The following is a 10,522-nucleotide window of genomic DNA, read 5'->3' as shown; positions in this document are numbered from 1 at the left end:
AAATTGGAGTTTTTCTCCTCCCCACGCAAAAAATAAACGGGAGAAGCCGGGTTTGGGTTGCAAATAAAATCGTCGAAATTGGGGGGAAATAAGAGGGGGGGAAAGGTGTCAGGGTGCCTGGGGGTGGGGTGGGGTGGGGGTGGGGGGTCCCGGATGCCTGGGTGCTCTGGAGGGGGGGGAGGGTGGTTCCCGGACGCCCGGGTCCCCTGCCAGGGTGCCCTGCCCGAGGTGGCTCTCGTCCCCCCTTGACGCGGTTCAGTCAATATTTCCCGTCACGGCCCTGCCCGTGGCCGGGATGCCTGGGTCCCATGGGGGGGGGGCACCCGGATATCTGGGTCCCGTGGGGGGTACCTGGGTCCCATGGGTGGGGAGGGGAACCAGATACCTGGGTCCCGTGGGTGGGGGGCACCCGGATATCTGGGTCCCGTGGGTGGGGGTACCTGGGTCCCATGGGTGGGGGGCACCCGGATATCTGGGTCCCATGGGGGGGGTGAGGGGGCACCCAAATGCCTGGGTCCCATGGGTGGGGGGCACCCGGATATCTGGGTCCCGTGGGGGGGTGAGGGGGCACCCAAATGCCTGGGTCCCATGGGTGGGGGCACCCGGATATCTGGGTCCCGTGGGGGGGTACCTGGGTCCCATGGGTGGGGAGGGGAACCAGATACCTGGGTCCCGTGGGTGGGGGGCACCCGGATATCTGGGTCCCGTGGGGGGTACCTGGGTCCCATGGGGGGCACCCGGATATCTGGGTCCCGTGGGTGGGGGGAACCGGATGCCTGGGTCCCATGGGTGGGGGGCACCCGGATATCTCGGTCCCATGGGGGGGGTACCTGGGTCCCATGGGGGGGCAACCGGATATCTGGGTCCCATGGGTGGGGGGCACCCGGATATCTGGGTCCCGTGGGGGGGGTGAGGGGGCACCCAGAATGCCTGGGTCCCATGGGGGGGGGCACCCGGATATCTGGGTCCCATGGGGGGGGGTGAGGGGCACCTGAATGCCTGGGTCCCATGGGTGGGGGCACCCGGATATCTCGGTCCCATGGGGGGGTACCTGGGTCCCATGGGGGGGCACCCGGATATCTGGGTCCCGTGGGGGGTGTAACCGGATATCTGGGTCCCGGGGAGGGGGCACCCGAATGCCTGGGTCCCATGGGTGGGGGTACCTGGGTCCCATGGGGGGAGGGGTAACCAGATATCTGGGTCCCATGGGTGGGGGCGTACCCGGATATCTCGGTCCCATGGGGGGGAGTACCTGGGTCCCATGGGGGTGGGGGGCAACCGGATATCTGGGTCCCATGGGTGGGGGGCACCCGGATATCTGGGTCCCATGGGGGGCACCTGGGTCCCATGGGTGGGGGGGGTAACCGGATATCTGGGTCCCGGGGGGGCACCCAGATATCTGGGTCCCATGGGTGGGGGGGGCACCTGGATGCCTGGGTCTTCCCAAATGTGTCCCCAGTTCACCCCAGTGTCTCCCCAGTGTCCCCCAGTGTCCCCAGTCCCTCCCAGTGCACCCCAGTGTCCCCCCAATGTCTCCCCCAGTATCGCCCCCCAGTGTTCCCAATCCCTCCCAGTTTGTCCCAGTCCCCTCCAGTATGCTCCCCAGTGCATCCCAGTCCCCCATGTCTCCACCAGTGCATCCCAGTTCACCCCATTGTGCCCCACATCCCTCCCAGCTCCCCCAGTGTCCCCCACGTCCCCATTTCTCCCCAGTATGTCCCACTCTCCCCAAATGTGTCCCCCAGTTCACCCCAGTTCACCCCAGTGTCTCCCCAGTGTCCCCAGTCCCTCCCAGTGCACCCCAGTCCCCCAATGTCTCCCCCAGTATCGCCCCCAGTGTTTCCAGTCTCCCCAGTTTCTCCCAGTCCCCTCCAGTATGCTCCCCAGTGCACCCCAGTCCCCCCTCAACGTCTCCCCCAGTGTTCCCAATCCCTCCCAGTTTGTCCCAGTCCCTCTCCCAGTGCCTCCCAATGCATTCCAGTCCCACTCAACGTCCCCCCCAGTGTCCCTCCCAGCGTTCCCAGTCCCCCCAGTATGTCCCAGTCCCCCTCAGTGTCACCCCGCAAGGGCCCACAGTCCATCCCAGTCCCCCCCAGTGACGGTGTGGGCAGAGGCGGAAGCGCCTGGGGCCCTGGGAGGTGCCACCTGGGGGGGCCCCCCCGGCCTGTCCCCTCCCTGGGGATAAAGTGGCTTCGGCCACGCTGCGGGGACTGAGTGGCACCATGGGACCCCGGTGAGTGCGGGGACATCGGGGACATTGAGGGACATGGGGATGTGGGGGGACATTGGGGACATTGAGGGACATGGGGATGTGGGGGGACATTGAGGGACATGGGGATGTGGGGGACATTGGGGGATGGGGGACATGGGGATGTGGGGGACATTGGGGACATGGGGATGTGGGGGACATTGGGGACATTGAGGGACATGGGGATGTGGGGGACATTGGGGACATGGGGATGTGGGGGGACATTGGGGGACGGAGGGGACATGGGGATGTGGGGGACATCGGGGACATTGAGGGACATGGGGATGTGGGGGGACATTGGGGGATGGGGGGGACATGGGGATGTGGGGGGACATTGGGGACATTGGGGACATGGGGATGTGGGGGGACATTGAGGGACATGGGGATGTGGGGGGACATTGGGGGACGGGGGACATGGGGATGTGGGGGACATCGGGGACATTGAGGGACATGGGGATGTGGGGGGACATTGGGGGACGGGGGGACATGGGGATGTGGGGGCCATGGGAGAGGACGTGAGGACATGGGGGACATTGAGGGACACGGGGACATGGGAGTCGTTGAGGGACATTGGGGGCATTGGGGGACATGGGAGGGGACATGGGGGTCATTGAGGGACATGGGGGACATTGGAGACATGGGGGACACTGGGGGACATTGGGGACATGGGGGTACATTGGGGGACATTGGGGGACAAGGGAAGGGACATGGGCGTCATTGATGGACATGGGGGACATGGGGGACATGGGGGACACTGGGGGACATTGGGGACAGGGGGACATGGGGGACATTGGGGGACAAGGGAAGGGACATGGGCATCATTGATGGACATGGGGGACATTGGGGACATGGGGGACATAGTGGGACATGGAGGGACATGGGAGGGGACATGGGGGTCATTGGGTGACATTGGGGGACATTAGAGACATGACATGGGGGACACTGGGGGACAGGGGGGACAGGGGAACATGGGGGAACATTGGGGGACATGGGAGGGGACATGGGGGTCATTGAGGGACATTGGGGGACATTAGAGACATGACATGGGGGGACATTAGAGACATGACATCAGGGGACTTGGGGGACAAGGGAGGGGACCTGGGGGACATTGGAGGACACTGGGGACATGGGGGACATCTGGACACATGGAGACAGGAGGGACATTGGGGGACTTGGGGGACATTGGGGGACATTGGGGGACATGGGGAACATCTGGACACATGAGGCACTGGGGGGACATTGGAGGACATTTGGGGACATTGGGACATAGGGGACATCTGGACTCTTGGGGGACTGGGGGTCATGGGGGACATGGGGACAGGTGGAGAGGGACACGCAGGGGACACGCAGAAGGTCACGCATGGGGACACGCATGCATGGGGACGGGGACACGCATGGGGACAGGTCTGCATGGTGAAATAGGGACATGGAGAGGGACACGTGCATGGGGACAGCCAGAGAGGGACAGACAGAGGGACACACAGGGGACACGCTCGCATGGGGACAGGGACACATGGGTGACACGCCTGGGGACATGCAACATGGGGAGCCACGTGCGGTGGGAAAGAGGGACATGGAGAGGGACACACAAGGGACATGTGGGCATGGGGACAGGGACAGGCAGGGACAGGGACAGGCAGGGGAGGCGTGCGTATGGGGGCAGGGAGGGGTGGAGGGAAGGGTGGAGGGATGGACAGATGGCTGGAGGAAGGACAGATGGACAGCTAGAGGAATGGGTGGATGGATGAAGGATGGACAGATGGACAGCTAGAGGAATGGATGGCTGGACAGATGGATGAAGGACAGATGGATGGTGGGATGGATGGATGGAGAAGGACAGATGGACAGCTAGAGGAATGGATGGCTGGACAGATGGATGAAGGACAGATGGGTGGTTGGATGGATGGATGGCTGGAGGAAGGACAGATGGACAGCTAGAGGAATGGGTGGATGGATGAAGGATGGACAGATGGATGGATGAAGGATGGACAGATGGGTGGACAGGTGGATGGCTGGATGAAGGATGGACAGATGGACAGCTAGAGGAATGGATGGCTGGACAGATGGATGAAGGACAGATGGATGGTGGGATGGATGGATGGCTGGAGGAAGGACAGATGGACAGCTAGAGGAATGGGTGGATGGATGAAGGCTGGATGGACAGACAGACGGACAGATGATGTAGGCATGAGCACCCTTCCACCCTGTTCTCCTAGGCCTGGGCAGATGAAGGCTCCCCCCGTTCTACTCCTCCTCCTCCTCGGCTACACGGATGAGTGGGGACCCCTGGGGACATGGGGGGCACCCATGGGACCCCCAGGTGAGTGGGAACACCATGGGGACATGGGGAACACACACGGGACCTCCAGGTTACTCGGGGACACCCTGGGGAGATGGGGGCACCCATGGGACCCCCGGGTGACTGGGGAGATGGGGGGCACCCATGGGACCCCTGGGTAAGTGGGATCCCCTGGGGAGATGGGGGGCACCCATGGGACCCCCGGGTGACTCAGGGACACTGGGAGCGCCCATGGGACCCCTGGGTAAGTGGGACACCCTGGGGACATGGGGGGCACCCATGGGACCCCCGGGTGACTGGGGAGATGGGGGGCACCCATGGGACCCCTGGGTAAGTGGGATCCCCTGGGGAGATGGGGGCACCCATGGGACCCCTGGGTAAGTGGGACACCCTGGGGACATGGGGGGCACCCATGGGACCCCCGGGTGACTGGGGAGATGGAGGGCACCCATGGGACCCCTGGGTAAGTGGGATCCCCTGGGGAGATGGGGGGCACCCATGGGACCCCCGGGTGACTCAGGGACACTGGGAGCGCCCATGGGACCCCTGGGTAAGTGGGACACCCTGGGGAGATGGGGCACCCATGGGACCCCCGGGTGACTGGGGAGATGGGGGGCACCCATGGGACCCCTGGGTAAGTGGGACACCCTGGGGAGATGGGGCACCCATGGGACCCCCGGGTGACTGGGGAGATGGGGGGCACGCATGGGACCCCCGGGTGAATGGGAACCACTGGGGACATGGGTGAGGGGACACCCATGGGACCTCTGGATTACTTGGGGACACTGTGGGGACACACATGGGACCCCCAGGTGAGGGGGGACACTTGTGTGAGTGGGGACACCATGGGGACATGGCGGGGGCACCCATGGATGTCACCCTGTCCCCTCTGCACCCAGAGGGCAGCTCAGGAAGGACCATCAGGGGGTTAAGTTGGGGGGCAGAGGGTTCTTGGGGGGGACTGGAGGAGGAGGAGGGGGCCCAGACCCATAGTTTGGGGTCCCCGACCCATTTTGGGGGTTCCTAGGCCCATATTGGGGGGTTCTGGGGTGACACTGGGGTCCCAGGCCCACACTGGGAAGTCCCAGACCCATACTGGGAGGTCCCAGGTCCATACTGGGAGGTTCTAGGGTGACATTGTGGGGTCCTAGATCATCCCAAGGGGTCCCGGACCCATACTGGGAGGTCCCAGGTCCATACTGGGAGGTTCTGGGGTGACAATGGGGGGTCCTAGATCATCCCAAGGAGTCCCAGGCCCATACTGGGAGGTCCCAGGCCCATACTGGGAGGTTCTGGGGTAACACTGGAGTCCCAGACCCATACTGGGAGGTCCCAGGGTGGCACTGGGGGTCCCAGACCCATAGTTGGGGGGAGGGTCCCATACCCCTTTTGGGAGGTCCCATGCCCATACTGGAAGGTCCCAGATCCATACTGGAAGGTCCCACGGTGATATGGGGGCTTCTGGGCCACCATGGGGGACCCAGACCCACGGTGTGGGGGGTCCCACTCCTCACCGTGGGTCCCTGATGGGTGCCCCACAGGTGGGCTGCTCTACCCCTTTGGGCCGGGTGTTGGGGATGAGGCCACCCCCCATGAAGATGACGGGATGAGCCCTGAGATCTTCCTCTGGAAGACCTTCTCCTTCTACGGACAACCCCACCACTCTCTCTATGTGGGTCCCGGGCCCCATGGCATGGAGGAGCAGAGGGGTGCTGTGGTTAGGGTGCTCAGGGTGCTATGGGTTGTGGACACCATGGTTGGGGTCACCATGAGTTGGGTGGCACTGTGGTTGGGACACCGTGGGTTGGAGACGCCATGGGTGGAGACACCATGGTTGGGTGATACCATGGGTTGGGGATGTCATGGGTTGGGGACAGCATGAGTTTGGGCCACCGTGGGTGAAGACACCATGGGTTGGAGCCACTATGGGTGGAGATACCCTGGTTGGGGGCCACCATGGGTTGGGTGCTACCATGTGGTGGTTGGAGACCACCATAGTTGGTGCCACCATGGTTGGGGGCCACCAAAGTTGGACACACCATGGTTGGGGCTCCATGGGTAGGTAACACCATGATTGGAGGCCACCACGGTTGGGGGTCAAGATGGTTGGGGCCACCATGGATTGGAGACATCATGGTTGGGAGCCACCGTGGTTGGGGGTCAAGATGGTTGGGGCCACCATGGATTGGAGACATTATGGTTGGGAGCCACCATGGTTGGTGCCACCATGGTTGGGGCCACCATGGATTGGAGCCACCATGGTTGGTGCCACCATGGTTGGGGGTCAAGATGGTTGGGGCCACCATGGATTGGAGCCATTATGGTTGGGAGCCACCATGGTTGGGGGTCAAGATGGTTGGGGCCACCATGGATTGGAGCCATTATGGTTGGGAGCCACCATGGTTGGTGCCACCATGGTTGGGGCCACCATGGATTGGAGCCACCATGGTTGGTGCCACCATGGTTGGGGGTCAAGATGGTTGGGGCCACCATGGATTGGAGCCATTATGGTTGGGAGCCACCATGGTTGGGGCCACCGTGGTTGGGGGTTAACATGGTTGGGGCCACCATGGTTGAGGGCCACCACAGGTGATGGCCACACACGATGGGTGGGTCACCATGGGGTGATGGTTGCCTCCTACAGGTGAACAACAATGGGGTGGTGTCATTTGGGACGGGAGTCCCAGAGTTCACCCCCCAACCCTTCCCGCTGCCCGGCCACCGCCCCTTCGTGGCCCCATACTGGGCCGACGTGGACACCAGACTGGGAGGAGACGTCTTCTACCGGCAGAGCCAGGACCCGGAGCTGCTGGCCCGCCTGGCCCGTGACCTGGCCCCCGCCGTGACCCCCCCTGACCCAGCCCCTGTGCCCACCTGGGCCTTCGTGGCCACCTGGCATCGTGTCTCCTTCTTTGGGGCCGCCTCCAAAAAGGTGGGATGTGGGGGACGGGAGGGGTGGTCAACCATCTTGACCCCCAACCGTGGTGGCCTCCAAGCATGGTGTCACCTACCCACGTGAGGCCATGGGTATGGGGACATGGAGGGACGTGGGCACATGGGGATGGGGCATAGGGATGCGGGGACATGGGGACATGGGGACGGGCCACAAGGACACGGGGACAAATGTGGGGACATGGAGGGGGTCACAGGGACATAGGGATGGAGATGGGGCGTGGGGACATGGCGGGGGACATGGGGGACACGGGGATGGTGAACAGGGACACAGGGAGGACATGGAGACGTGGAGATGGGCCCAGAAGGTGGCCACATTGTGGGGCACACGGGGACACAGGGGGACAAGGGCCACAAGGATGGAGACACGGAGCCGGGGACCACAGCAATGGGGGTCACAGTGACATGGTGACACGGTGACACGGTGACACGGTGACATTCCACCTTCCTCCCCCCCCGCAGGTGAACACCTTCCAGGCCGTGCTGGCCACCGATGGGGTCACCTCCTTCGTCATGTTCAACTATGGTGACATCCAGTGGACCACGGGCATCTCCAACCAGGGGAACGCCCACACCGGCATGGGGGGCATCCCGGCCCAGGTGGGTGCCGGGGACATGGGGACACCGGGGTCCCCCCCAGGGGACCAGGGCCACCCACCTGGATGGGAGGAGCTCAGGGGACTGGGGCAGAGTTAAGGGGATTTGGGGTGGAATTAGGGGGTTGAGGTGGAATTAAGAGGATTTGGGGTGGAATTAAGAGGATTTGGGATGGAACTAGGGGTTTGGGAGGGGATTAAGGGGATTTGGGGTGGAATTAGGGATTTGGGGTGGAATTAAGGGGATATGGGGTGGAATTAGGGGTTTGGGATGAAATTAGGGGTTTGGGGCAGAACTAAGGGGATTTGGGATGGAACTGGGGGGGTTGGGATGAAATTAGGGGATTCGGGGCAGAATTAAGGGGATTTGGGGTGGAATTAGGGAGTTTGGGGTGGAATTATGGGATTTGGGGTGGAATTCAGAGGATTTGGGATGGAACTAAGGCATTTGGGAGGGGATTAAGGGGATTTGGGATGGAATTAGGGGGTTGGGGTGGAATTAAGGACATTTGGGATGGAACTAGGGGTTTGGGGCATAATTAAGGGGATTTGGGGTGGAATTAGGGGTTTGGGAGGGGATTAAGGGGATTTGGGGTGGAATTAGGGGTTGTAGTGGAATTAAGGACATTTGGGATGGAACTAGGGGATTTGGGGTGTAATTAAGGGGATTTGGGGTGGAATTAAGAGGATTTGGGATGGAACTAGGGAGTTTGGGAGGGGATTAAGGGGATTTGGGGTGGAATTAGGGGTTTTGGGATGAAATTAAAGAGATTTGGGGTGAAATTAGGGGTTTGGGGTTAAGTCAGCCGATTTGGGGTGGAATTAAGGGGTTTTGGAGTGGAATTAAGGGGATTCAGGGTGGAATTAGGGTGGAATTAGGGGTTTTGGGGTGGAATTAAGGTGATTCAGGATGGAATTAGGGGTTTGGGGTGGAATTAAGAGCATTTGGGGTGGAATTAAGGGGATTTGGGATGGAATTAGGGGTTTGGGGCGGAATTAAGGGGTTTGGGGCGGAATTAGAGAGGCTGGGAGGATTAAGGAGATTTGGGGTGGAATTAGGGGTTTGGGATGAAATTAGGGGTTTGGGGGCAGAATTAAGGTGATTTGGGATGGAATTGGGGGCTTTGGGATGAAATTAGGGGATTTGGGGTGGAATTAAGGGGATTTGGGATGGAATTAGGGAGTTTGGGGTGGAATTAAGGGATTTGGGGTGGAATTAAGAGGATTTGGGAAGGAATTAGGGAGTTTGGGAGGGGATTAAGGGGATTTGGGGTGAAATTAGGGGGGTTGGGGTGGAATTAAAGGGATTGGGATGGAATTAAGGTGATTGGGATGGAATTAGGGGGTTTGGGGTGGAATTAGGGGATTTGGGGTGGAATTAAGAGGATTTGGGAAGGAATTAGGGAGTTTGGGAGGGGATTAAGGGGATTTGGGGTGAAATTAGGGGTTGGGGTGGAATTAAGGGGATTGGGATGGAATTAGGGGTTTGGGGTGGAATTAAGGGGATTTGGGGTGGAATTAAGAGAATTTGGGGAGGAATTAGGGGGATTTGGGCTGGAATTAGGGGGGTTGGAGTGGAATTAAGGGGATTGGGATGGAATTAGGGGGTTTGGGGTGGAATTAAGGGGATTTGGGGTGGAATTAAGAGAATTTGGGGAGGAATTAAGGGGATTTGGGCTGGAATTAGGGGGGTTGGAGTGGAATTAAGGGGATTTGGTGTGGAATTAAGAGCATGTGGGATGAAATTAGGGAGTTTGGGATGGGATTAAGGGGATTTGGGATGGAATTAGCGGGTTTGGGATGAAATTAAAGTGATATGGGGTGGAATTAGGGGTTTTGGGGTGGAATTAAGGGGATTTGGCTGGAATTAATAGGATTTGGCATGGAATTAGGGAATTTGGTGTGAAATTAAGGGGATTTGGCTGGAATTAGTGGGTTTGGGGTGGAATTAAGAGGATTTGGGGTGGAATTAGGGGAGTTGTGGTGGAATTAGGAAGTCTGGGCAGAACTGAGTGTATTTGGGCAGAGTTGTGGGGATTTGGGGTGGATTTAAGGGCACTGGGGCAGAACCACAGTTCCTCAGACCCCCGTGGCTCCTGTCCCCCCCTCCCCGGGAGGCCCCATCCCACCCCCCCATCTCCTGCCCCGTCCCCCCCACATCCCCAGGCCGGGTTCAACAGCGGGGACGACGTTCACTACTACAACATCCCGGGCTCGCGCACGCCGGCTGTGCTGTCCGTCGGCCGCAGAAGCAACGTGGGGGTGCCGGGGCGCTGGATCTTCCGCGTGGACAAGTTCACGGCCACCGAGGGACCCCCCATCTCCATGGAGACCCCCAGCACCCCCTCGCCACCCCCCAGCACCCCCTCGCCGGCCCCCACCCCGCGCAGGACCACCAAGGAGAGGGTGTACATCTGCAAGTGGTGA

General features: G+C 60.9%; 1 protein-coding gene across 1 annotated transcript; it reads left to right on the top strand.

Moving 5' to 3' along the window:
* Nucleotides 1–4,469: 4,469 nt before the first annotated feature.
* LOC140644970 (sushi, nidogen and EGF-like domain-containing protein 1) lies at nt 4,470–10,522 on the top strand. The gene is made up of 5 exons (XM_072848159.1): nt 4,470–4,568; nt 6,089–6,219; nt 7,192–7,479; nt 7,962–8,099; nt 10,262–10,522. The coding sequence occupies exons 1-5, from the start codon at nt 4,475–4,477 to the stop codon at nt 10,520–10,522; spliced, it is 912 nt and encodes a 303-aa protein (XP_072704260.1). The 5' UTR covers nt 4,470–4,474.

This window comes from Ciconia boyciana, chromosome 30 (genome assembly GCF_034638445.1).
Source record: "Ciconia boyciana chromosome 30, ASM3463844v1, whole genome shotgun sequence".
Lineage (NCBI taxonomy): Eukaryota > Metazoa > Chordata > Aves > Ciconiiformes > Ciconiidae > Ciconia > Ciconia boyciana.
Note: the sequence above shows the minus strand (reverse complement) of the source record. Positions and strands in the feature narration are given on the sequence as shown.